This window comes from Podarcis pityusensis, assembly GCF_964106645.2.
Source record: "Podarcis pityusensis genome assembly, chromosome: 14".
NCBI lineage: Eukaryota > Metazoa > Chordata > Lepidosauria > Squamata > Lacertidae > Podarcis > Podarcis pityusensis.
The window spans coordinates 827,098-853,953 of record NC_138039.1 but is presented as its reverse complement, the minus strand read 5'-3'; the positions used below and the strand labels follow the sequence as shown (position 1 = coordinate 853,953).

Here is a 26,856-nt window from a genome sequence, read left to right as displayed (position 1 = left end):
AATATTTACAACCTGATGAAGGTTTCATTTTTGGAATAATAAATTTAGAGAGTAGTTTTTACAGTTATATCAAAAATTACTGATGCGGTTATACTATTAGAAATACGTAGACAGATAATTATGAAATTATTGTTTATATTTGGACAACTGTTCTGTACTTTATTGGAAGGAGAAAAATAATAATTTCCATAATAACAATTTAAACAATTTATTTAACTAAAACAGTAACATTATAGCATATCTATCCATGTTTGTTAACTGATGTGGTTAAACGGGTTTGTTTGTTTTAAAAAAACTTAGACTGAGTTTTAGCTCACATGAAAAATTGAAAACAAATCCTTATTTCCTGATGAATAGCCTTTGGACTATAAGGTAACTTAAACAGAAAACTATCTTTAGAAAGATTTTTTTCTCCAAAACCATTCTATTTTAAAAATACAATTTATAATTTAAAAAAATCCGGTTTTTTTTTAATCATTTATTTTTGTCAACCCTGCTCCCAGGGCTCTTCCGCGGTTGTTAGGAATGGCTCCTTTTTGGTCAACTGGACGCAGATGTGGCACTTAGGCTTTGCAGGTGACTGCCAGATGCAGCCAAGCTTGGCTAGGAAGTAAAATCCTCTCTCTAGTCTGATCTTGAACCACCTGCGGCCTTTGCATGGCTGGTAACCTGTGTGCTTTGTCACTAGGAGAACGCTGCTGCTGCTGAAGCTGGGCACACGGTCAGACTGCAGACCTTCCTGACCAAACGCTCCCTGCCGCTGAGCACAAGAGGTAATGGGGCTGGGAGCTCCCCTGTGTATGTCCGGGGGTGGGGGGCACAGAGATGGTTGTGTGTGGCTCCTACTCCTGCAGGGGAATTGGGGGGACGGCCCAGCTCTCATGTGGCCATTGTGGGAGCTGTGAAGCTGGTACAGGTCCAAAGAGACTGACGTCCTGGGCAGCCCTTCCTGCGGAAAAATGCTTTACGGAGCTGGGCAGTGGAGACTAGACGCAGGTTGACCTTCTTCCTAAATTGCACCGAGACATTTTGGCGGCACCTGGTGCTCCTTTTGAAGATCTCCAGTGGGTGATTCTGAGCCACTCAGTGTAGTGTTCCCAAAGCAAGGAAGGATTGGACTCTGATTAATAAATCACACACGAGGCTTGACCAGCAAGACTCGGGGAGGAGTAAGAATAATAATAATAATCCTCTCCACCCCTCGGCCCAGGTCGTTTTATTCACAAAAGAACTTTTTACACAGTGTTCGTAAGAACCAATCAGATTTCCTCTGAGCATTTAAAAAAAAAACCCCACGTGGGACAAAGTTAAAGTTAAAACTACAAAGAGCTAATTTCCTACTTGAGCATGCATATGTATGTAGTTCAGAGTAAATCAAAGAGGAAGCAAGGAGGAATGCTTTTAGGAAACCCAGGAGGTCATAAACAGGAGTAGGCAGGATGGCAGTATTTACCATCTCTTTGTGAACTCTCTTCCTGGCCCTTAAGATCTATCTAAAGATTAACAAACTACATCAAAGTAACCTACTATCTTTATGTACTGAGGATGCCCGGTGAAGCAACTGGCCTGTGTTTAGAATGCTTATACGGGCCTGTCAGGCGTAGAAAAGGAACAGTAGAGAAAGTGGCCAGAGATGCAGAGGCTTGTGGGGTTTGATCAGAAATTATTGTCAATGAATCAAACCCAGTCAACGCAATGCTTTCATGACACAATGGCTTGCTCCATATATCATAATTCCTCATAGTAATCCCACCTGACCACTACAACTCAGCAATTTCTATGGTTTGCCACTGCCCCTCTCAGGAGAAGTCAGGTCAAATTAAGCCCTAAACAACTCAGGCCCCAGATACCCGTAGGCCGCTTCCTTCCCTGCAGACCTCCCTGGGTGCTGAGATTGGCAGAGAGGGCTCTCTCGGTAGTTCCTCAGAGGCTCAGTGGGTGGTGGCCCAGGGCCTTCTCTGTGGTGGCCCCGGAGGTGGCAAACTCCCTCCCCACAGAGGTGCGCCTGGCACCTTCACTCTGCAGCTTCCGGATGATATTGAGGATGCATCTCTTTACCCTGGCTCTTTACACCTGAGGTGCATATTTTTGGCACCCACCTTACTTTGGTGATCGCAAGTTGTTGTAAAGTGTTTTTAACACTTGTTTTAACGTTGTAACCTGCCCTGGGACCTTCGAGTGAAGGGCAGGTAATACATAAATAAGTAAATAGTAGTAGCTCAAATAGCTCAACAGCTCAAAAGCTAAGACGTTTTAACAGCTCTGTATAGGTGTGTGTGCAAGACAGAGTTGCAATTCTCGTGCATGTGCCTGGGAGAGTCTCTTTAGACCGGCAGTTGACATTTCCAGTTGCTGCCTCCCTCTTCCATGCTTTTGGAGCCCATAAAAGTCCCTCCCTCCCTCCCTGCTGCTCCCCAATTTGCTGCTGGCCAGACAGGTGGCACCTGTGTGTGTTTTTGCTGTGCATTCCTTGCTGGTGCAGGATTTCCTTGTTGGTTCCCAGGTGGCGGCGGCAGCAGCTCTCTTTGGGGAGATGGGCTGCTGGGTGCGGATCCTGCGGTCCAGAAGGAGGACCTGGAGGTCGAAAGCGAAACCACGCTGAACAGAAGCCAGAGAGTGAGGGGCGGAAAGAGCCAGAAGAGGAAGCGGCTTAAGAAGGAGCCGGTGAAGAAGACAAGGAAAAGGAGGAAGAGAAGAGGTGGCCTACCTCACTGGGGGGCTGGGGGGGGGGCAGGCTGTGCATGGCACTCGCTGACCGAAAACCACTTAGGGCTCTGAGCGCCATTTTGTTCTGGATCAGGCTTCCCCAACCTTGGCCCTACAATTCCCATCATCCCTGACCACTGGTCCTGCTAGCTAGGGATCATGGGAGTTGTAGGCTGGGTTTCCTCTTCCTTTTAGATCTAAATGTCCTCCTAATGGCTTGGGGCAAATCCTCCTGTCTGCCTTCGGGGTCTGCTGGGCACAGGGGGCCAGCAGTGGGCCTTGGATGCCCACCTGCCCCCCCCCCCAAGCTCACACATGGGAGAGGCAGAGCCACGAGCTGCTCGCTCACCACAAGTTGCTTCCTTCCTTTCTAAGAGGGGGGCGCCGGGGTGAAGAGAAAAAAGCCGCGCTACCACGACGAAGCGGACCAGAGCGCCTTGCAGAGGATGACCCGCCTGCGCGTGACGTGGACCGTGCAGGAGGACAGCCTGCTCATGCTGTGCCGGATCGCCAGCAACGTCCTCAATGCCAAGGTGGGCGGGGCGGTGGGGATGGGGAAGCTGATCTCAGCAGCGAGGCTGAGAGGGGGCGACTTGGCAGCCAGCAAGTGGGGAGAACGGGGGGGGGGCGTCTTTGGGCTTCCCTTGTGTGCAAAGGGTCCAGAGATCCTGGCCTCGACTGAGCGGGGGCTCCTTTCTCTTCTCCTCTGGCGCAGGTGAAGGGGCCGTTTGTCCCCTGGCAGGTGGTGCGAGACATCATGCACAGCAACTTCGAGGAGTCGCTAGACAAGACGTGCCACTCGGTGGGGCGGAGGGCACGCTACATCGTCAAGAACCCCCAGACCTACCTCAACTACAAGTGAGGCACTTTCATCATTTCATAAGCTCTATTGGAAAATTTTAGAGCAGTTACCAAACGCAGAGTGTTGTCTCCCAAGACAAATAACGTGCAGATGTTAAGTCTTGCATGCAGTCGACCACAAACTTGGAAAACCTTTTTGCATTACAAATTCAGCAGCTGTCCTCGGGGTGTACTTCAGTCTAAAGCGTTAAGGTGATTTCTCCACGGTGGCTGCTGCAGCTGAGACGGAGGACAGATGGCGCTGCCATTTATTGTTAATAAACGATATAAACTGAGACCAGATGGAGTCACACCCACCTTTCATCGTTAATCCTCTTATCACCCTCTGGTGGTGAGTTAAGCATTTAATAAGTGCTCTTTCTGAGCTTTTGAGGCTGCTGCGGCTTTGAAATTATTATTATATATCTATATCCATCTATATCTATCCCACCTTTTTCCCTGACAAAGGGACTCAAGGTAGCTTACAGCTAAAATAGAAACAGCTAAAATCACCAGGGGGTGGGGAAGCAATCATTTAAAATCTATTACTATTATTATTATTATTATTACTACTACTACTGATGATAATAATAATAATAATAATAATAATAACCTAATAATAATAGTAATTTTAATATTTGTACCCTTCCCCTCTGACTTGGTTGCCCCAGCCACTCTGGGCAGCTTCCAACAGATATAAGAAACCAATAAAACAATAAAACATCAAAACATCTATACAAGATACAGATATGTGTGTGTGTGTGTGTGTAGTGGTTTATTAAAATGTACAGATCTTTGCAATGAAAAGATCACAGCACCAGCCCTTTGGTCAGTTTCCGAATGTCTGTGGGAACAAAAAGGGATTCACCTGCCAACGGATGGAGAGCAAGGAGGGAGCCAGTCTGGCTTCTCTGGGCAGGGAGTTCCCAAGTTGCCTGGGAGCAGCCACCACCAAGTAGGCCCTCTCCGTGTCCCAGTGTCGGGGGGGGCGTGTTCTGTCCTTCGCTGCCTCCCCTGCTCTCAGGGCTCCCTCCCTCCTGGGGTTCCTCTTCCCCTGTGAGTGGGGAATGTGAATTTGCTATACACACAGGAATGCTGTGGCCAAGGGCTCTCCCCGTGAGGCGATGGTCTGAGAGCCAACATTTTTCCCTATCACCATCGAACGGAGTCGGCCATCCCTGCTGGGGAGAAGAGGCTGGTGTCGGGGGATGCCCCCTTTTGGCTGCCTCTGTGGCTCTTGAAGTGTTTTCTACAGAAGCCAGCATTCTCGGAGGGAGGCTGAGCTTCAGGGCTAAACTGGGGGGGGGGGGGGGGGCGTGTCTTCCGCAGGGTTTGCCTGGCTGAAGTCTACCAAGACCGGACTCTGATTGATGACTTCATGAACAGGAAGAGCAACTACCAGGACCCCAAGGTGAGCAGGGGCAGGTGTGGGGCTCTGGGTCCATGCACACACCCCAGGATGGACCTGAAGTGGCCCTGCCCTGCATGGGCAGAGATGCTGAGCACAGCTCCAGGGATGGTTTCCCTGTGCCCCTTCAACCTTGAATTATTTTCTTTAGTTGCATATAACACTTGATTGTAAAAAACGTCAAAGCAGTTTATCATCATCATCATCATCATTAGTTTCTATACCACCCTTCATCCAAAGATCACAGGGCAGTTTACAATATAAAAACACAACAAGACATATCATAATAACACACAAAAACAAGACACACACACACAGTTTTAAAAAGCCTGGGAGTAGAGGAACGTTTTTGCCTGGCACCTAAGGATATGCAACGAAGGCAGCAGGCGAGCCAGATTTACAAGAAGATAAAACAATAAACTCAAGAAAAAACCACAACCCTGCTTTAAAACGTACAAAAGTTAAAATACAGTAAGAATATCTCAGCTTCTAAGCCTCTGAATAGGCATGCCTAACCAAGAATGCTTTGAGCAGGTGCCAAAATGAGTACAGTGATATCAGTAGGCAGGGAGTTCCAAAGTGTAGATGCCACACTAAACGATCCAGTTATTACAGGTGTGGAATGGGAATTCTGTGTCACCTGTAACAGGGCCAGTTCCACTGAGGGACACGGTGGAGTGGGGAAAGGCGATCTCGCGGGGAATCTGGTCCCAAGTAGTTAAGGGCTTCATATACAAACAATGACACCCTGAACATGGCCCCGTAGCAAATGGGCAACCCTTGCCAGCCTCTAGCAGTGGACCCAAAGAAGGAGTGGGCTGATGCCAGAGCCACTGGTTCTTCTTCTGCCGCCTCCTGCCCCTCTTGGGCTTTGGAAGGCGGGCAGGAGACCTCCAGCCTCCTCCCAGCCCCTCCTTCCGCCCCTGCCCTGCCAGAGGAGCCCTTGAAACAGAGACGAGTGTGCAGGTGACCCTGAGAGACGGAACCGGGTGTGGACCCCACCTTCCTGGTTCCCAGGACCAGGCTTTGTTCAGAGCTAACTGACCTCCCTCCTTCTTCTGCTCGAAGGTTTGCTCAGAAGAGTTCAAGGAATTTGTGGAGAGGCTGAAGGAGAAGTTCAGCTCCACGCTGGGGAATCCCAGGCCTGCCATCCCAGACACCCTCGAGGAGCTTTTCCGCAGGTATCTCCTTGGCCAAACCCCGTTGGCAGGGATGGGTAAGGAGCTGTCAGTGGCCAGGGCCACTCTGGATCTTTAAGAGGGTGGCCCTGCAGGAGCTGAGCTGCCTGTCTGCCAAGAAACCAGCCTGCTGTGCCCGGGGGAATTGCAGACCTGGCTCTTGCCCATCAGAATCTGCCCAGTCCCTGGTGGGTCTGTAGGAAGCTGCCTTCAGCCAGCTCAGCCTGGCAGGGACTTTCTGGGGTTTGGGGCCCAGGGGTCCTTTTGGGCCACCTGTGTGCCGGGGTGGGTGTACGCTGCCCCTGGGATAAAGGGAGATGCACCTGTGTGTGCCACCTTGGTGATATCTTCCGTGGCTCCTTCCTTGCCCTTTTCCAGGTTCCGAGTTCTGGCCATCGGAGATGAAACGACCCAAAGCAAGAAAGAGGATGTGCTCAGCAGGTGAGGCAAAGTGGGATGGGGAAAAGCATAAAATGCTTCCTTCTCCTGTTGGAAACCATTTGAAACTGAAATCCAGTATCCCCAAGTGCCAAGACACCCCCCACCCCACCCCATTCCAGCTTCCCAAGCTGGGATCACATTGCTAAGATGTGGAGCGGTTTATTCATCCCTGAAGTTGGGCTTTCTCTTTAAGAAAGAAGGATCTGTGCTGCGAAGGTCGATTTCAGATTGACACAGGCTCTTTCCTTCCAGCATCGCCGACATCCACTTTCTGGTGCTGCAGAACTTGATCCAGAGCACGCTGGCCCTCTCCGACAACCAGATGAAGTCCTGCCAGTCATTTCAGGTAGAGAGAACCTTGGTCTGCTGAGGTGTGTGCGTCCCCTCACCTATCTTGGGGGCTCAAGGAAACATACTGGGGCTTGAGCATCTGCTGAGGAGACTGATGCCTGGGGGAGTAGGTGGGAAGACAGCTGGCCTATGCACCTGAGAACTTATAAAGAGACTTCTGGATGAGGCCAGTGGCCCCTCTAGTCTGCTGCGTTCTGAAGGTAAAGGAAGGACTGGACCCTGATTAATAAAATACACACAAGGCTTGGCCAGCAAGAATCTGGGAGGAAGTGCGCATAATAATCCGCCACACCTTGGCCCAGGACCCTTTTATTAACAAAAGACCTCTTACACAGCGTTTGTAAGAACTAATCAGATTTCCTCTGAGCGTTTCAAAAAAATCCCCACGTGGGACAAGACAAAGTCAGATCAGAGGAATCCGTTTAACTACAAAGACTACTTTGAGCATGCATACGTGTTTCAGAGTAAATAAAACAGGAATCAAGGAGGAATGCTTTTAGCAAACCCCAAAGGTCATAAACAGGCAGTAAACAGGAAAGGAAGGTAGGTTGTAAGTGTGGCGAGGAAAAGGTCTAGGAGGCCCTTCAAAATGCTGGCGAAATGATTTGGGCATGTTGGAAATGGCAAAAGTGGCCGGAAAAAATGCTTGAAAATGCCATGGAAATGTCACCCTCCCCAAAAGGAAACAAACATTGAGAGATATTATAATGGGGAGCTGAAGTTCCCAGCTCTCAGCTGCCTGCATGTGGTTGTGTCCGCAGACCTTCCGCCTCTACCGGGAGTACGGGGACGACCTCCTGGTCAAGGCCTTCTTGGACTGCCAGAAGAGGAGCCTCGTGAACCGCCGGAGGGGCAACCACAGCCTGGGCCCCAAGAAGAGCCGGGCACTGCCCTTTGTGCCCATGTCTTACCAGCTCTCTCAGAGCTACTACAGGTCAGTGTCCTGCCTGCACCCTGGGGCTGCCAGTGCAAAGCAGAGGCTGGGGGGATGGGGGGCAGCCAGGAGAACCAAGGCTGTGTTGGGGGGAACACACCCTCCCAGGGGAGCCCAGACGGCCCTTCCTGGGGGCTTCCCTCGCCCCTTTTGCCTGGCATGCTGGAGCCCAGAGGAGCCCACCCCTTAGTCCAGCCAGGGGAACAGAAGGTAGCTTAGCTCTTGCGCCATCTTCCATGCGACTGCCCTTTATGAGAGACGTCTTCAGGTATTTATAAAGAGCCATCATATGGAGGAAGCTTGTGCTTCCTGCTGCTTCAGAGGGCAGGACCCCACCCAAGGGAGTCCAATGGCAAGAAAGGGCATTCCAGCTAAACATTAGGAAGAACTTTCTGATGGTAAGAGCTGCTCAGCAGAGGAACGGACTCCCTTGGGAGGTTGTGGACTCTCCTTCCTTGGAAATTCTTTGGGCGGCTATCTGCCAGGGATGATGATGATTCTTCTTCCTCTTCCTCTTTTTCTTGGTTTTCCAGATTATTACAAATTAGTGCAAATTACTTTGATATAATACAATAGGTTCTCCCTCCTATTGCAAACATACGTCCATTACTTCCTCATGTAGCCGCTTCATCCTTCTTTCATCTCCTCTTTAATTCTTCTCTTGATGTTAGTCTAGGGCTCAGCAAACCTTTTCAGCAGGGGGCCTGTCTACTGTCCCTCAGACCTTGTGGGGGGCCGGACTATATTTTTTTGGGGAAATGAACGAATTCCTATGCCCCACAAATAACCCAGAGATGCATTTTAAATAAAAGGACACATTCTACTCGTGTAAAAACATGCTGATTCCCAGACCGTCCGCTGGCCGGAGTGAGAAGGCGATTGGGCCAGATCCGGCCCCCGGGCCTTAGTTTGCCTCCCCATCTGTTAATCCATTCTCACAGCTGACCTTTATTGTTTCCTTACATACAGCACCTTCCTTGTTTCTCATAAATGCAGGATCTGTTTCATGTGTATAGTCCTTCATAAACATTGTTCTCAGACCTCGTCCGCTGGGAGAGTTAATAGCTATCTTTTTTTGTGCATTCCATTCCTTCCGCTGTCCACCAACTTGCATACAGGCTGCGGCTATAAATAACTCCCAGATAACGTGTCCACTCTCCGCCATTGAAATTCCACTCTGGGGTTCTTCCTCGGCACATAGCTAAAAACAGATCCTTTCTCACAAATGCAGCCTCTTGACAGATTTAATTAGTAGCTATTCCTCTTCTCACTCAGAACTGCTCCCTTCCACTCCTGGTCCAGTCCAGAGATAATTTTAAATGAAGTCCATTCAACTTCAGTCGAGGAGGGAGGGCATAATAAAACATTGTCAAATTCCCTGGAGGGCAGTGGAGATCGACCGCCATAATTTGTGATGTCAGCTGGAAACCTCTGCCAGGGATTATTTATCTGCGATTTCTGCATTGCAGGACCCCTGGGGTCCCCCTCCAACTCGGCAATTCTCGGGTTCTCTCTCCAGGGTGTTTACGTGGCGGTTTCCCACAATGCTCTGCAGCGAATCGTACCAGTTCCTCTCGAAGCTCCAGGAGGCCGGAGCGCAGGACCAAGCCACTCGCTTCTCTTTCAAGGACCAAGACGACTCCTTTGCCTCCGAGGAGATGGTCACCTTTCCTCTGGACGGCCCTGGGGGCTACTGTGCCGCCATCCTGGCCCTCTTCTCCCTGGGCTTGGCGTCTGTGGACGTGATGATCCCAGAGCAGATTGTGGTGGTGGACAGCACCCTGGTGGAGAACGAAGTCATTAAAAGGTGGGGCTGCCTTGGCACTTGGTTTGGAAGGGGCTGGCAGTGGGGGGGAGCCCACCCACCCATTTGGGGTGCACAGCAGCAGCAGCAGCCCTGGGGCTCTTCCTCAACCCCTTTCCTTGACGCCTCTGCATGAGCTGCTAAGCCAGGGGGCAGAGGTTTTTCTGGTGGCTTTGCAATCCTGCTGAGGCCATTGACTGGGGTTTGGTACTTGTGGGGAACATGTGGAGAGAGAAGAGCAAGGAGAGGCTCATAGCTGCTCTTCCACACTTCAGGCAGCAGCAGCAGCGAGATCAGTGAGCTGCCTTTGTCTTGTGTTGTTGTTGTGCTCTTTGTTGGTTGCAGTTTGCAAAAAGATCAAAAACAACTAAATGGCCTCAGCCCCGTGCACCTGAAGGAGCGTCTCCACCCCCATTGTTCAGCCCAGACACCAAGGTCCAGTGACAAGGGCCTTCTGGCGGTTCCCTCCCTGCAAGAAGTGAGGTTACAGGGAACCAGGCAGAGGGCCTTCTCGGTAGTGGTGCCTGCCTTTTAGAACACTCTCCCATCAGATGGCAAGGAAATAAGCAACTATCTGACTTTTAGAAGACATCTCAAGGCATCCCTGTTTAGGGAAGTTTTTAATGTTTGAGGTTGTATCTCTTTTTTTAATAATAATAATAATAATAATAATAATAATAATAATAATAATATTCTATTGGGAGCTGCCCAAAGTAGCTGGTGAAACCCAGCCAGATGGGCAGGGTATAAATAAATAAATAAATTTATTATTATTATTATTATTATTTATTATTAACTAGATAAACTAGAACAGATGGAAACAACTGAAACAGAAAATGTATAACGGTGGTTAATGCAAAAGGCCATTATGTCATTGGGTGAACGTTTTAGACAAGTCCTACCCACTCCACAGAAATATGTTCGCAGGACTGTTTAAACAATGTTTGCAAAGCAGCGGTGTCCTCCGGGTGGAGAACCGACCTCTGCTGCAGAATCCTTTCTGGCCAGAGGGGAACTGGCACCAGGGGACCTTGGCAGAGCAGCTGTAGATTCCACAGCAGAATCGGCCACGCACAAATGGCAAATGGAATACCACCCCGAATCAAATGTGCCAGAGCCGCTTTTGGTTTTAGATTGGTGGGGATTAATAGATCTTACACGTCAGTCCAGGAAGAATATGTGGCTCTTCTTTCCTCCCATTTGAGTTGCACAACCACCTGGGCAAGTTAGGCTGAGAGAGAGTGTCTGGCCCGTGGCCACACAGGAGGGCAACCCGCAGGAAACGTTGCTGGCGAGGGGGGTTGGTTGGACTGGTGGCAGCAGCTGCTCCTTTGATGTAGCAGACCTTGAAATGGGTGGGGGGGATCCTGTCTGCTCCTTGCAGCCTGGGGAAAGAGGGGCTGGAGGAGGACGAGGAGGAGGAGGATGACGACGAGGACTTGGAGGAGAACGCGACCAGCAAGCGGCAGATTGAAGTGAAGGCCCACCAGGCGTCACACACAAACTACCTCCTCATGAGAGGCTACTACGCCCCCGGCATCGTCAGCACTCGCAACCTGAGCCCCACCGACAACATCGTCGTCAATTCCTGCCAAGTGAAGGTGAAGATGAGGAAGACCCCTGCCCAGGACAGCCTCTGGGCCCAAGGTCAGTCTGTAGGCAGAGGAGCTCTTCCTCACCTTCACCCTGGCAGGGCGAGGGCTTCGTCTGCCAGCGAAGGAAGTGGGCTGCCTGTGTGTGTGTTGCGTTCTGAAAGCAAGGAAGGATTTGGACGCTGATTAATAAAATACACACGAGGCTTGGCCAGCAAGGCTCTGGGAGGAAGTGCCAATAATAACCCACCACACCGTGGCCCAGATCCCTTCTATTAACAAAAAAACTCTTAACACAGCGTTTGTAAGAACCAATCAGATTTCCTCTGAGCATTTCAAAAACATCCCCACGTGGGACAAAGGTAGATCAGAGAAATCCTTTTAACTACAAAGACTACTTTGAGCATGCATACATGTTTCAGAGTAAATAAAACAGGAATCAAGGAGGAATGCTTTTAGCAAACCCTGGAGGTCATAAACAGGCAGGAAAGGAAGGACAGGCAAGGAAAGAGTATTTACCATCTCCCTGTGAACTCTGTTCCTGGCCCTTAAGATCTATCTGAAGATTAACAAAACTAACAAAAGCTACATCAAAGCTACCTTCTATCTTTATGTACTGAGGATGCCTGGTGAAGCAACCAGTCTGTTTTAGGAATGCTTATATGTGCCTGTCAGGCGTAGAGAAAGAAAATGGCAGAGGTGCAGAGGCTTGTGGGATTTGATCAGAAATCATGCCAAATGAGGCAAGCCCAGTCAAAGCAATGCTTTCATCGCTGACACAGTGGTGTGTTGCATTTTTCATCATTCCTCATAGCAGTCCCACCTGACCCCCACATATGTGGCAGAGCGGCTAGCTAGGGTGGCCTGCCGGGCTCCCTCTGTCCTGACCCGCCCCATTTTGTGCTTGCAGGTCCACCAGATCTGGAGAACCTCCCCGTCGGAGCCTCCTGCCTCCCCACCGCCTTCACCAGACTCCTCGGTGTCCAGGAGGAAGACTGCCAGGCAGGCCACCTTCTTCAGTCCCTGGAGCGCCTCTCTTACAGCCCTGCAGATGCTGCCGCCGCCCTGGAAGTCTGCAGAGCCATTGGTGAGGCTTCCCACTTTGGGGTGGCCACGGTGGACCTTGCCAGGCAGTTCCAGCACTATGAAGTGGCCGGCGGGGAGCGCACGCGGCTCTTGCCCCAGTACCTCCAGGTGGGTGCGATGTGTCTGGTGGATTTCGTCAGGTAGGAAAGGCTTATTAACGGCAGTTCTCCTTCTTGTCTCGCGTGCACGTAGGATTTAAAACGCTGGGTTAGCAGAGTTAAAAAGTCACCATCCCTTGCAACATTTAAAACAGAAACTAGAGACTAAGGTTAAATTAGTTTAATTTTGTTTTGTGCAGACTGTGATAGCAGGCTGGAATTTCCCTTCCCTCTCAATAAAGAATATAGCAATAAACTGTATGGTAAGCGTAAAAACAATGTTTACGTGCTTTAGATAGTCTTGTCCTTGATTTAAGCAGTAACAGCAACAAATACAAGGCAGGCAAATCTACTTTTTAAGTTGCATTCTAAAAATCCAGATGGAATCTTCTCTCAGAGGAGAATGGACAGACATCCTGCTCCATCAAAGGTTTGGCAAGAAGAAGAAAGAGACTGAGCCAAGCAGGAAGGAGACAGTATTAAGATCTTTTGACTCCTTTTCCCACCACAGAACGTAGGGGATATGACCTCAAAAATTGTCCTGTCTGGGAATTCTGCAACTTTATGGGTCTTAACCCCTTCATATGTGGCAAGCACAAATTGTAATTTGGACTACAGAGATCCCCACGTGATGGGGGAGAGATGATGATGATAATGATGATTATATTTTATACCTCGCCCTTCCGGGTTCAAAAACCGAGCTCAGGGCGGCTAACAGCAAATTTTAAACACTTAATTTCTAAAAGCAGCATAAAATACAGTATAAAAACATGAATAACAATAAAATTCAAAGTTCATAAATCAATTTAGGGGAAATCCATCTAATAAGCATTAGACAATCCCCAGGGCTAGCTGGCTGAACTGGTCCTACTTGGGCCAGCGAGGAGGCCAGGGGAGAATTAGCTGTGGGGTCTCAGAGTGGGTGATCTTCATAAAAGGGGAGGGGGAGGGAAGGGAAATAAAAGATCAGGCTGAATTCAAATTAAAGGCCAGGCAGAATAGCTCTGTCTTACAGGCCCGACGGAAGGAGTTTAAATCCTGCAGGGCCCTGGTCTCCTGGGACAGAGCATTCCACCAGGTCGGAGCCATCACTGAGAAGGCCCTGGCCCTGGTGGAGGATAGTCTGACTTCGTTAGGGCCCGGGACCTCTAAACTATGGTTATTCATGGACCTTAAGAGATCTGGTTCTGTAGGCTTTTGCTCTGATTCTCTTTGAGGGTGGTCCTGGTCTCCTTCTCCCCCTTAGGACCTCATTGACCTGGAGCATGTGTTAGAAGTCGGCGGCCACACCACCCGGCTGGTGGCAAGGAGATTCGCCGGCCCCTGGCTGCTGCACTCTGTACGCCTCAAGGAGGATGGCCCCGACGTCCTGCAAGGCAAAGACTCTGCTCTCCCGAAGGACCCGGCTGAGTCAGCGGAGATGGAGCACAGCAGGGCTTCTCCTTCTGCTCTGTCGGAGGAAGAACCAGCGAGGAAAAGGCAGAAGACGGAGGAGGAGAGTCTGGATGAAGAAGCTGCTGCCCAAGGCACCCAGAGCATGCCGGAAGAAGGAGCCAACAGCCCTGCGGCCCTGAATGCCAGCCCTGGTGGCGCAAGGACTCCAGAGATGCAAGAAGGAACGGCCACACCAGAGCCAGGCTCCATACGAGGCTGCAGGACGGACGCTGTGGGGAAGGGCAGTGGGAAAGAGGCCTCTGGCCTGAGCAGCCAGGAAGCCGAAGACTGTGGTGATCACACCAGGGAGCCACGCAAGGATCCCGTCTTGCAGCCGGAAGCAGCCCCTGGCGACTCCAGCGGTACGTGTGAGGAGTCCCACTGAGCTCCTTCTCCACACCTGGCAGGCAGGAGCAACTTCAGGAATGGGTTGGTGGGAGCCTGCAGCAGGATCAGGCCAAAGGGGGCCCCATCCAGGCCCACCTCCTCTTCTCCTAGCGGCCAGCCAGGCAGCTCACGGTGAAGCCCCCAAGCAGGACCTGAGCACAACCCCCCCCCCCCGATCCCTCCAGCAACTGGGGTTGGAGTAAAAGGGAGGCCCTTTGTGCAGAGGCAATCCATCAGCCATTTTATTTGTATCAATCACTCGTTCCACCTTTCCACAGTTTTAACCATGCTCTAATAATAATAAATAATAATTTTTTTATTTATACCCGGCCCTTCCCGGTTCAGAAAACCAGGCTCAGGGCGGCTAACAACAAATTTAAAACACTTAATTGATGCAACAAAAAACAGCATAAAATACAGTATAAAACGTGAATAACAATAAATTCAGAATTCAAAAATCAATTTAGGGAGGAAATCCATCCAATAAACATTAGATGATCACCAGGGCTAGCTGGCTGAATTAATCCTATTTGGGCCAGCGAGGAGACCAGGGGAGAATTAGCTGTGGGATCCCAGATCGGGTAATCTTCATAAAAAGGGGAGAGGGAGGGAAGGAAGGGCTTGCAGCATTTAAATGATTGAATAATTGCAAACATTAGAAAAGTAGTCATAAAAATACATTGAACATTAAAAAGTACACAACCAAATTGCACAATTTCCATCTGATCCATAAGATCCAAAATAAAGGTAGAAAGACTTAACAGCACCAACACCAACACCAACACCAACAAGACATCTCCCCCGCCCCCCCAAAAACCCCACAGCTTTTGTAGTCTGTCAGTCATGTCAGTCAGGGCCTCCCCCTCCCAGACCAGGTGGGGAAGGGCCTGCAAGGCAAGTGCCTCTGGTGTGCCTGATGTCCTGGGGCTCCTGCAGAGCCATGGAGGGGCAAGACCACCAGCCAGTCCACAGGGCCTGCCGTCTTCTTGTTACCTTGTCAGCATTTTCTCTCTCTCTGTTGCTCTCTCTACGATAATAAGAATAAGAATAATTTATTTATACCCTGCCCTCCCCAGCCAAGACCGGTCTCAGGGCAGCTAACACCAAATATAAAATACAGTAAAAACGTTTTCTAAAAAGAACAGTTGATTAAAATATAGGTTAGAATACAGTTTAAAACACAGCCTTGTTTTAGTGGTAGCCTATAGATCAAAGCCTTAAGGAAAGAAAACGTCAAATATTCCCCTGGGCCAACTATCCATGCTGGTTCTACATGGGCCAGCATAAAGAGCCGAGGGAAAATTTATATACAAAATCCCATATAAGGGGTTCCATTAAAAATTTTTTTTAAAAGAATTGCTCATTCCTGGTGGCTGCTTTTTGTTCCCCAAGCCCCTTCCACCTGCACGGGGCCTTCCTGTTCCTGGTTGCGCTGCTCACCCAAACTATCCATGCAGTTGTCACGCAGCCCAGCAATTTGAGGAGGTGGGGTCGACCCCCGTTGTTGTGCTCCTGGTGCCAGTTGTGCTTTCTGCTCTTTTCCCTAGGATGTCCTGCGGGGAAGGTATGGCAGGCAGAATATGAAAGGTGAGTGTGCAGAGCAGATGAAATGAGAGAATTCCCTTTGCGTCCAAAGAGTCACAACAACTTAGATTAGAGCGGCTTCAGTGTTGCTTCAACACACCCGCAGTTAAGACATTAGCGACCACATTCACTTGATTCCCAGGACATGCACCCACCTCAGAAAGTTTTAGGGACTCCCAACTCCCCCACTGGTTAGTTTAAGAAAATCTTGCTGGATCCGACCAATGGCCCATCTGCTCCAGCATTGTGTTCTCACCAGATATTGTAATGGAACACAGTTGGTCAGAGCCTGATGCCGACCCCAGCAAGGCTGCAGCCTCAGTCCCTCTGGGACAGCTGCATATTCCCTCCCAATTCTACAGCTCTGTGATCCTGTGAAAACCTGCAAGCAGGATTCAAGCACAAGGGCACTACCCCACCCTCCTGCTGTTTCCAGCTACTGGCATTCAGAAGCGGAAACTAGTGTTCAGAAGCAAACAACAGGTATTCAGGTTTTCCCCACCAAACCCCTTGAGATGTTCCTGCTGCTGTGGCAGGATCTCAAAAGGGAAGGAGGCTCCGTTTGTGGCCAGTGCAGCACTTGTGCCAGTGGATTTGAGGGGTTTTCAGAGAGGGACTTCCTGCTGATTCCAGTACTTCTGGGACCTCTAGTCAGCTGTATTGTGATTTGGAGACCCAACCTGCCCCTGGGGGTTGTTCTCCAGGAGGTTGGCACCAGTCTTAAAGATGCCTCTGGCTCTTAAGGTGAGACGCGAGTAGGCCTGGCTGGGACAGACCACCAAAAGCTGCTGGGATCTGCTCACTCACTGTGCTGCAGCCTTAAGCGGCGCCTGACCTTTGCCTGTGCGTACAAGTGCATTATTATTTGTTAAATTCGTTAGTCGTTTTACCTTGCCCAAAGCAACTTACAACCAGCCAACCAAATAACAAAACAAAAGCCCATATGATTAGAACCAAGAAGAGAAACAAATTAGAAACATCCCACCAACTTCTAAAAGGCCACAGATAATCAAAGGCCTGATTATAGAAGGAAGTTTTTGACTGGTGCCTAAAGATCAGGAATGTGCCAGTCAAGCAGGAAGCCACCCCAAAGAAGGCCCATTCTCATGTTACTGCCTTTTGTATTTCCCACACAAATAAGATGATAGTCGCAGGATCCAGGTTGCTTCATGGGGGGAGAGGCTGTCCCCTTTGCCAATACCAGCAGTGGGTCTGCTCCTCTCACTCTCTCTCCCTGCACCTCTGCTCTCAAAATAGCGCTGGTGGGAACATCAGCTTTGTCGGCCGGCCGTGGCGCATCGTGGACGGCAGCCTGAACAAGCCAGTCTGCAAGGGCATCATGGAGGGGGTGCTGTGCCACATCATGACCAAGCCCGGCATAACGGAAGCAGCTCTGTGCCACCACTATTTGGGCGTCCTGCAGCCAGTGGCTCTTCTGGAGATTCTGCAGGTATGTTTGGTCTCCTGGGATCAAAGTGGATCCCCTCTGTCCAGGTGTTTCCAGCTTACCTGCATGTTGCTGCATGGGTCCCTTCCCAGTGCTCAGCGTGCAAGAGCAGCGACCGTTGGTGGCAAAGAAGGGAATGGCCGTATCTGCAGAGGCCAGGGCAGAGGCAGAGGCAGGAGGTCAGCTAGTCCCAGCCTCTGTCTTAAAATAGAAGTTTATATATTTAGCCACATTTGTTTCCCACCCTACTTCAAAGGCCAGAGTAAAGCACTTAGGCATTTTCTGGCAACTCTTATTCAGGAGACTTGGAGCTGGGGTTGCACAATAGCTTTGGTTTTCTGCACCCTTGATGGATGCAGAGCAGGACCTGCCCACCCAAACTCCTACCATTGTTAGGGAGCAGAGCCTGGCTGTGGTGGCATGGGGCAAGGAAGGAGCCACCTCAGGAAAGGCCACGGTTCTCTTCCTGCATAGGGAAGGCACACTCCACCTTAACATGTGCCCATCGGCAGCTGCTATTTTCTTACATGTTGAAAATGCTAAATGGCCAGTGGTGGACGGAACTGCTTGTACATCTCTCAATTGCTTCAGCCAGCATGACCAGTTGGGATTCCAGCAACATCTGGAAGGTCCAACTTGCCCCCCGCAATGAAACCACTGCTTTCAATACAGCCTACGCCCAACACTTTTGAAAAGGTTAGCGTTCAGTAACTGTGTGTGTGTGTGTGTGTGTGTGTGTGTGTGTGTGTTAAATTTTCCCCTTTGCTTTACAGGGCCTTGAATCTCTTGGCTGCATCAGGAAATTCCACTTGAAGCAGCAGAGACCAGCCTCGCTCTTCTCGAAGCCGACCCTTGAGGAGCTGGTCGGCAGCCCCAAACTGAGCAGCACGCCCGCCGTCTTCTATGAGCCCACTGTTGACTGCACCCTGAAAATGGGCAGGGTCTTTCCCTATGAACTGAACTGGAACAAGTGGGTGCAGCTGGCTCCCTTGTGATGAGGCCTCTTTTGTACAGTAGGACAGTGAATGTTGTTGCGTGGTTTTGTTAATAAAGAGATCGTTTCTGTACCTCCTCCTGACTCTCATCTTCTTGCTTGACCCTATAACATACAACTGGGAGGATACTGAAGACGGTGGCAGAGTCTGGTGCTGTGGCAGCACAGGGAAAGGAGATGAAACACCTGAACGGCTCCTACTGTGGGCAAGGCAGTGGCTCCTCTCAGGTGGGGGAAGCTACTTTCATCTGTGGAACCTCAGGTCAAACCAGCTTTTTAAAACGTAGCAGAAATGACTGCAAAAAATTAGGATGCTCCCCTAAACACCAGGCTCTCCAGCCATTCCTCTTGTCCCTTTGAGCTGGTGTGCATGTGTAGGAAGCAACCCTCCCTGCCCTTCTTCCACATAGAGAATGAGAGAACATGTTTGCAGCTCTTTCTCATATATACTGTTTATTATGTACAAAGGTAGCAGACACCCACACCCCAGTTGCCCAGTCAGCTCCTCAGTCCCTCCAGCGGTGTCCGCACTGGGCGCTGCAGCACTTGTAGAAGGTGGTCATGGGCTCGTCAGCCGAGCGCGTCTGCAGCTGCATGAAGTAGGCCCGTGGGTGCTCACACTTGGGGCACGGCTCTGTGGGAGGGAGAGAGACAGAGAAGAGGGTGTGAGAACCCGGTGGGTGGTGGAGCATCTCCCCCTACGGGCCAGAGGGCGGCTCCTGCAGCCTCAAGCACCCAGGCTGGTGGAGGCTGGACCCTCAACCTGAAAAGTGGGGCTCTTGTTTTGCATCTCCCCAAGGGCCTGGGAGAAAAATCCCCTGCTTGGAACCCTGCGGATCTGTGGCTGCCAGCCAGTGCTGACCACGCTGAACCAGGTGGATCTGACTCTGCAGAAGGCAGCTTCCTGAGCTCCCTCTTAAATCAGAGTCACGGGGGTCAGAACCTTCTCAGCGCAAGAAGCAAAGCTACAGGGAACCAGGCAGAGGGCCGCCTTGGTGGTGTCACCCGCCCTGTGGAACGCCCTCCCACCAGATGTCAAGGAAATAAACAACTATCGGACTTTTAGAAAACATCTGAAGGCAGCCCTGTACAGGGAAGTTTTCAATGTTTGATGTTTTATCATGTTTTTAATATTCTTTTGGGAGCTGCTCAGAGTGGCTGGGGAAACCCAGCCAGATGGGTGGGGTAGAAATAATAAATTATTATTATGGGTTCCACCTTCCAAAGGGGGCTCCAAGGTTCTGTCCCGACCGGCAGCATCTGCAGGTGGGGCAGGGGGACAGCGAGGCAAACCCGGGATAAGAGATCGATCCCCGCAATGCCTGCAAGGGGGTTGGCCTGGATGACCCCTGGGGGTACCTCCCGACTCCCCTCTGGGAGGCCCCGGCCCCCTATCCCACCCCCCCCTTGGCACCTGCAGTGGAGTCCACGTTCTCCCAGGCGGCGGCCCCTCCGAGCACATCGTCCACCTCCTTGAGCTTCGGGTAGCGCCGGCTCGTCACCTGAAAGTGTTGCAGGAATTTATGTATAGGTTGGGGGGGGGGGTTGCCCCTCCAGCAGATATCATGCACATGCAGCCCACTACCAAAATCAGCACAATCACTTTTGTGATTTGTCCCCAAAAACACTTCATCACAGTTTCTTCCTATCTATTCAAAGGGCCTCTGCTTGTTGTTGTTGTTTAGTCGTGTCCGACTCTTCGTGACCCCCTGGACCAGAGCACACCAGGCCCTCCTGTCTTCCACTACCTCCCGCAGTTTGGTCAAACTCATGCTGGTAGCTTCGAGAACACTGTCCCACCATCTCATCCTCCGTTGTCCCCTTCTCCTTGTGCCCTCCATCTTTCCCAACATCAGGGTCTTTTCCAGGGAGTCTTCTCTTCTCATGAGGTGGCCAAAGTATTGGAGTCTCAGCTTCAGGATCTGTCCTTCCAGTGGGAAAACTTCAGAAATTCATACAGACATGTAAGCTCAGCAGCCCCTCTGCCTGAGTGATAATTCCTGGCATCCTGATACCTGAGTGCCAGACAGGTAGCCATTCCGGAAATCACAAACCCAGATGAAGACAAAAGGGTGTGATTAACTTGGCTGGGAAACAGGGAAATGTAAATATCTCTTTTGTTCCACTTGATGGCTGTTTGGTGGAGGGCAAGGAGAACCATGGGGCCGGGTCCAGGATGCTCAGATTAATGCCACCAGACCTCCCCTTTCATGATGCAACCGTGATGTATGAGTGATGTAGTTTGGGGGGCTGTAACATGCTGGGACCCGGGTGGCGCTGTGGGTAAAAGCCTCAGCGCCTAGGACTTGCCGATCGCATGGTCGGCGGTTCGAATCCCCACGGCAGGGTGCGCTCCCATCGCTCGGTCCCAGCGCCTGCCAACCTAGCAGTTTGAAAGCACCCCTGGGTGCAAGTAGATAAATAGGTACCGCTTACTAGCGGGAAGGAAAACGGTGTTCCGTGTGCTGCTCTGGTGCCGGTTTGCCGGAGCAGCTTCGTCACGCTGGCCACGTGACCCGGAAGTGTCTGCGGACAGCGCTGGCTCCCGGCCTCTAGAGTGAGATGAGCGCACAACCCTAGAGTCTGTCAAGACTGGCCCCTACGGGCAGGGGTACCTTTACCTTTTTAACATGCTGGAGGAGACTCTTGAGAGTCCCATAGACTGCAAGAAGATCAAACGTATCCATTCTTAAGGAAATCAGCCCTGAAGGACAGATCCTGAAGCTGAGTCTCCAAGACTTTGGCCACCTCATGAGAAGAGAAGACTCCCTGGAAAAGACCCCGATGTTGGGAAAGATGGAGGGCACAAGGAGAAGGGGACGACAGAGGACAAGATGGTGGGACAGTGTTCTCAAAGCTACAAACATGAGTTTGACCAAACTGCGGGAGGCAGTGGAAGACAGGAGTGCCTGGCGTGCTCTGGTCCAGGGGGTCACGAAGAGTCGGACACAACTAAACAACAACAACATGGGGATGAGCAGCTAATGAGAGTTTGGGTTCTCTTTTGTTGGGGCTCCCATCTTGTTCCACCTGGGGGCAGGTGGGAGTCCTGTCGCGACAGTCTTCAGTCAAGCCCAAGCCCCCTGGCTGCTCTCTTGCTTCTCGTCCAGCGGGGGGTCGTGGGCGGGGCCCCCCCTTCCTTCCCCCCCTCCCCTCCCCCTCCCCTCCCCCGCCCTACCTTGCGCGTGACGTTGCGCACGTAGGGGCACGTGGTGCAGGCGAAGCGGTGGCAGCGCGCGCCCTCCTCGGCCACCAGGACGTTCCCGCAGGCCGGGCAGAAGAGCAGCATGGCGCCCCCTCGCCCCGCCCAGGCACTTCCGCTTCCGCCGGCCCCAGGCCCCGCCCCTGCCCAAGATGGCGGCGCCTGAGGCGGAGGCGGAGGCGGAGGAGGAGGGCGCGGCGGACGCGGCCCACGCCGAGGTGCTGCAGCTGTGGCAGGCCGGCCTGGCGCGCCTGGTGAGGGACCCGCTGCTCTGCGACCTCCCCGCGCAGGTAGGCCGCCCGAGGGGCCGGGTTCGGGGCCGGCCTGGCCCGTCGCCCCCCGGCGCTGACTCCGCCCTCCTCTCCCCTGTCAGGTGACCCCCGAGGAGATCGGCTCGCAGGTGGCGCTCGAGTACGGCCAGGCCATGACGGTGCGCGTGCGCAGAGCCGACGCCCCCGAGGCCCCCATGCGTGAGTCGGCGTCGCCCCGCCCCTCGGGCCTGGCCCCGCCCACATCCCTGCCTCGCGGGGGGGGTGGGCTGGATGACCCCCGAGGGCCCTTCCCGCTCTAGGCTCCGCAGAAGGCGCCGGCGCCCCCAGCCCCCCCTCCCTGTGGCTTGGAGGTGCGCTGGAAGGGCGGGGAGCAATTATTAGTATCATTTATTTATAAATAAATTTATTATTTAAATTATTTATACCTGTTTAGGGCCCTGTTTAGGGAAGTTTTGGATGTCTGACGCCGTATTGTTTTTGATATTTGGTTGGAAGCTGCCCAGAGTGGCTGGGGAGACCCAGTCAGATGGGCAGGGTATTATTATTATTATTACTACCACCCCACCCATCTGGCTGGGTTTCCCCAGCCACTCTGGGCGGCTTCCAGCAAAATATTAAAATACAGTAATGCAAGCAAGCAAGGCCCTGCTTGCCCTTCCAGCCCTTTTCCCCGCACAGAGCCCACTTCGGGAGAGACCCCCCCCCTTCGCCGCCCAAGGCCTCTTTTCTTGCCCTGCAAAGCCCCTCCCTCGGCTTGTGCTGAAGGTGTTCCCAGTGGGGGGGGGGGGATTGGAAGAGTGTCCTGAGCCCCTCCTGGGTCCTGGCGGGATGCGCAAGATGCCGCCTGGGGGTGATGACGACAGCGCTTTCTTCTCCGCAGCCGTGGTGGTGGTGCAGAATGCCAGCGTCCTGGACCTGAAGAAAGCCATCCAGCGGTTTGTGCAGCTGAAGCAGGAGCGGGCAGGGGGCATCCAGCACATCAGCTGGTGAGTTGAGCCCTTCCCGCTGCCCAGGACAGGTGGGGGGTCCTCCTGTGTGACCCTCCCAGGCGGGTGGGCCAGCCTTTAGTCTCCTCTGACCGGCTGCTCCCACCTGCCGGCCCTCCGCCCTCACACTGCCAACAGGCACCTTCTGTGCCAACTTTGTTCCGCCAGGCCTTTGCAGGCGGTTACAAGTACATCCCACCACAATGGTCTGCTGGCGCCTCTTTTTAATTATTTTCCTTTTAACTTGCTTGTTAAATATATTTTTATACCGCCGGATCACAAAAGTAAATCACCACGGTGTGCAGCAATATAAAACCATACAGTAAAATAATTAAAAAGTTAAATGATTTCTCTTACGGAAATTACCGGGCGGGGGGGAGGGACCTCTTTAAAGTTCTTAAATGTTACAAATATTATGCATAAAGGTATCCTTTCGAACTGACAGCTCAGGGAAGTTGCCTAGCTTTAAAAATCATATAAAATCAACTCCTTTGCCAGTTTCCGTCATTCCACGGCCAATTTGCTTCATTGGCCAAGGATTTGGAAACCACTGGGTCCCTGCCATAATCCTTCAAGCGGGAGGTCACGTACTCACAGGAAGGTAATCGCTGGGCTTGCCCAGGTGGCAGACTATGCAAACCCAAGTCCTATTGTCCCTTTGTAGTAGGTGCTTAAAAGGGACGCGGGTGGCGCTGTGGGTCAAACCACGGAGCCTAGGACTTGCCGATCAGAAGGTCGGCGGTTCGAATCCACGTGACAGGGTAAGCTCCCGTTGCTTGCTCCCTGCTCCTGCCAACCTAGCAGTTCAAAAGCACGTCAAAGTGCAAGAAGATAAATGGGTACCGCTCCGGTGGGAAGGTAAACGGCGTTTCCGTGCACTGATCTGGTTCGCCAGAAGCGGCTTAGTCCTGCTGGCCACATGACCCGGAAGTTGTACGCCGGCTCCCTCGGCCAATAAAGCGAGATGAGCGCCGCAACCCCAGAGTCGCCCATGACTGGACCTAATGGTCAGGGGTCCCTTTACCTTTAGTAGGTGCTTAGAATGTACTTCCCAACACATATCCTGTTTCCGCCTGTTGCCCCAACACATTCCTCCTATGTTAATCATATATAACCCTCCCCTTTTCTGGTGTAGCGATGATGCTTAATGAACTGTATGCTGGGATAAGATAAAAACTTTTAAAAGTCCTTGTCACCCCATCCTCAGGGTTCAAAATTCCTCTTTGAACCTGTTGCGCAATAAACTTTGGTCTACAGCTATTTGCTCCGGTTGGTGGCTGGACTCCTTCCTTTATTCCGCAGGGACCCGCGGGCTCTGCCCGACCAGCTGGGGGACTCAGCAGCCTCGCACCTAGATTTTTCTGTAACAGTTTTACTGCGTGGTTTTATATTGTTGTGAGCCGCTGTGCTGTATTACTACGATAAAGCGGCATAGACAGTATTTTTATAAATAAGCAAACCTCCCCTTGCAGGAAGTACGTGTGGCGAACATACTGCTTAACGTTTGGCGCAGAGAAGCTGACAGACGACAGGAAGAAGCTGAGAGAGTGAGTCACGGGAGGCTCCGGCCGGCCTTGGTGGGGCTCACCCAACTTGCATCATTTTGGGGCCGAGTCCCACGGAAGGTGGGGGGGAACACAGCCGGAGTTCATTACAGATTTGTGCGGGGAAAGGAGAGGAGCCCCAGCAGTCAGGCGAGGGCAGGAAACCAACTGCCCTGGGACTTGGGGGAGCCAAAAAAGGGGGTGTGGCTGCTGTTCTCTCTTCCAGAAATAAAATATTGCATTTGAGAAGCTGTGACTCTGGACAGGCTGAGGGTGGAGAAAAGGAGCAGGCTGGGGGTGCAGCAATATTCAGCGCAGAACTCAGCTGTTGAATTCAGCATCACACGGCGCAGGGCTGGCCACCCACCCGGGTGGCTTCAAGAGGAGAGGAGGCCAGTTCTTGGCAGATAAGACTAGTGGAAGGGGGAGAAAATCCCATCACTGTTAGAATGGCAAAACAAACTGTGAGTTTGTAGAAATGGCGAAATTGACGGCAATTATTAGAGGTCACTCAAATCAGAGAATAATTGGAGAGTGGGATGGAGTGAAGCAATACATGAAAAAATATGGTTCCGGAATTGAAATGTTAATAGAGAATGTGTAAAACGTGCAAGGGTAAGCAAGAAAATAATAATAGAATCAATTGAATAATTATTAAATTATAACAACACAGCAAGATGGAAGAAGTAAAATGTTGAGATTACACATGGGTGAAGGGGAGTGGAGGGTATATGGGAACCTATATCATTTGTAATATAATTTGTTAATTGCGTTGTATTTACATATAGCAAAGGGAAGCCTAGAGCAATTAGATATATTTTAATTTAGGTAATCTATGTAATAGGCTTATGTTAGAAAATGAATATGGATTTTGAATTTGATGTTTGTAATTTTTTTTGGTTTTGAAATAATAATAAAAAAAGACTATTGGCCCTGTGGACAAAGGCTGTGGTCCCTGGGATGAGCAGTGGGAAGGGCGGTGTTGTGCTGAGCTCCTGTGGGGAACAGGATGCTGGACTAGTCAGAACGGTGGCCTGATCCAGCTTTCCCCCTGATGTTCCTTGGCCCTTGGGGAGAAGGGTGGGTGGGTCTGTCACGACGGCAATGTGTGTGTTTTGGCAGACATGTAACGTGAGCAACGCTATTTTTAGGTACGGCATCCGAAACCGAGATGAAGTCAGCTTCGTGAAAAAGCTCCGGAAATGAGCTGCCAGGCAAGTCCCAAAATACCCCTGACCTCTTTGCTGGGTCTTCTGTTCCCCACTGCTGTCCCACGTCTCGTGCTTGGCTGCCTCTCAGCAGCTCTGCTGTGGGCAGGAGAAAGCTGGAGGGGGGAAGGAGTCTTCCTTCTTTGGTTCCATTGAATGTCCTGGACAGGCAAAGAACAGATTCGCTTTGCTGAGAAGGAAACCAGCACTGCTGAACTGAACTAGGTTCAGTAACGTGCTTAATGCAGTCTCAGAAGTGACCATTTACAACATGGGTAGGCAAACCCTGGGGGCCGGATTTGGCCCAATTGCCTTCTAAATCCGGCCTCGGACTGTCCGGGAATCAGCGTGTTTTTACATGAGTCGAATGTGTGCTTTTATTTAAAATGCATCTCTGGGTTATTTGTGAGGCCTGCCTGGTCTTCGTTCATTACACACACACCCCCCCCAAAAAATAGTCCGGCCCCCAGATGGACTGAGGGACAGTGGACCTGCCCCCTGCTGGAAAAGCTTGCTGACCCCTGGTTTACAACATGGTGAAAAGTAGAATTTTCTTGGGGGGAAATTGTGCTTTTAAGCTGAGCATCTGGGGGTCAGTTTGGGAAATAGTTTTATTCCGTAGCTGGCAGGCAGAAAGTGCCCCTCCACCAGCTGTGCCTGCCTTCTGGAGAAAGGTGCTAGTGGCTTTGTCAGGCGGGGGGGCGGGCAGTTTTCTTAGATCCATCAGCCTTGGATGTGAGCAGATGCTGAAGCCACAAGGCTCATACTTGGTCCCCATAACCAACATGACCTCACCAGGAGGGGGGGGTGTGTGTGCAGGTTTTCTCACTCTGGACCTGAATGCAGTGAGGTTTTGCAGTGCTCAAGGCAGAAGCTCTGAGCTCCATTCAGCTGCCCTCAAATATTTGGAGAGCCCAGCAGCTGCTTCTCAGGCCTAAAGGAGCCTTTGGCCCTTGTCTTCCCTTACAGGTGCCCTTTGAGGAGGCTCTCTGAGCGCCGCTTGACGTTTCTGAAATGGGGAGAGGCCACTCTTTGAAAGCCACAGCTGTGACCCCGGAGCACTTCAGACTTGCGCTGCTTCCATCAGCAACTGAGTCACCCGAGGGACCACTGCTGCCAGAAGGGGGGTGTCGTTTTGGACCCAGGAGGGCAAAGGTGTTTCCTCTGAGGCTGGCAAAGGCAGCTGTGAGTCCAGGTTTGGAGAGAGTGGGCTGTCTGTGAACTGGGCAGATTTGGGAGCAACAGCCACACAGCAGCACCTCAGCAGCGGGTGCCCAGTGCCCAGCCAAAGACTCTCACCCGCTGGAGGGTCACCCTTAGCTGGATTTCAATAAAGTGCATGAGCAATGGGAGGCGGCTG

General features: G+C 51.4%; 3 protein-coding genes across 5 annotated transcripts in view; 2 read left to right on the top strand and 1 right to left on the bottom strand.

Moving 5' to 3' along the window:
• The window catches only part of GTF3C1 (general transcription factor IIIC subunit 1), a 39,014-nt gene extending 20,652 nt beyond the window's left edge, over positions 1-18,362 (top strand). For all 3 annotated transcript variants that reach the window (XM_080981336.1, XM_080981335.1, XM_080981337.1), the window contains 16 exons: positions 689-773; positions 2,504-2,698; positions 3,082-3,239; positions 3,422-3,564; positions 4,876-4,957; positions 6,023-6,135; positions 6,511-6,573; positions 6,826-6,919; positions 7,686-7,858; positions 9,378-9,665; positions 11,047-11,309; positions 12,165-12,448; positions 13,685-14,234; positions 15,807-15,846; positions 17,101-17,293; positions 18,064-18,362. In XM_080981336.1, the coding sequence (XP_080837462.1) occupies positions 689-773; positions 2,504-2,698; positions 3,082-3,239; positions 3,422-3,564; positions 4,876-4,957; positions 6,023-6,135; positions 6,511-6,573; positions 6,826-6,919; positions 7,686-7,858; positions 9,378-9,665; positions 11,047-11,309; positions 12,165-12,448; positions 13,685-14,234; positions 15,807-15,846; positions 17,101-17,293; positions 18,064-18,285 (2,946 nt within the window). In that variant the 3' untranslated portion in view covers positions 18,286-18,362. The remainder of the gene's footprint in view (positions 1-688; positions 774-2,503; positions 2,699-3,081; positions 3,240-3,421; positions 3,565-4,875; positions 4,958-6,022; positions 6,136-6,510; positions 6,574-6,825; positions 6,920-7,685; positions 7,859-9,377; positions 9,666-11,046; positions 11,310-12,164; positions 12,449-13,684; positions 14,235-15,806; positions 15,847-17,100; positions 17,294-18,063) is intronic.
• Positions 18,363-18,720: 358 nt separating this feature from the next.
• POLR3K (RNA polymerase III subunit K) lies at positions 18,721-21,612 on the bottom strand. Its single transcript, XM_080981397.1, has 3 exons — positions 21,463-21,612; positions 19,699-19,786; positions 18,721-18,918 (listed from the first exon to the last, which is right to left on the bottom strand). The coding sequence occupies exons 1-3, from the start codon at positions 21,571-21,573 to the stop codon at positions 18,791-18,793; spliced, it is 327 nt and encodes a 108-aa protein (XP_080837523.1). The 5' UTR covers positions 21,574-21,612; the 3' UTR covers positions 18,721-18,790.
• A 2-nt stretch (positions 21,613-21,614) lies between these two features.
• On the top strand, positions 21,615-26,848 carry SNRNP25 (small nuclear ribonucleoprotein U11/U12 subunit 25). The gene is made up of 6 exons (XM_080981391.1): positions 21,615-21,776; positions 21,860-21,956; positions 22,639-22,744; positions 24,217-24,291; positions 25,440-25,502; positions 26,466-26,848. Exons 1-5 carry the CDS (start codon positions 21,639-21,641, stop codon positions 25,492-25,494), a joined length of 471 nt encoding a protein of 156 aa, XP_080837517.1. The 5' UTR covers positions 21,615-21,638; the 3' UTR covers positions 25,495-25,502; positions 26,466-26,848.
• Positions 26,849-26,856: the final 8 nt, after the last annotated feature.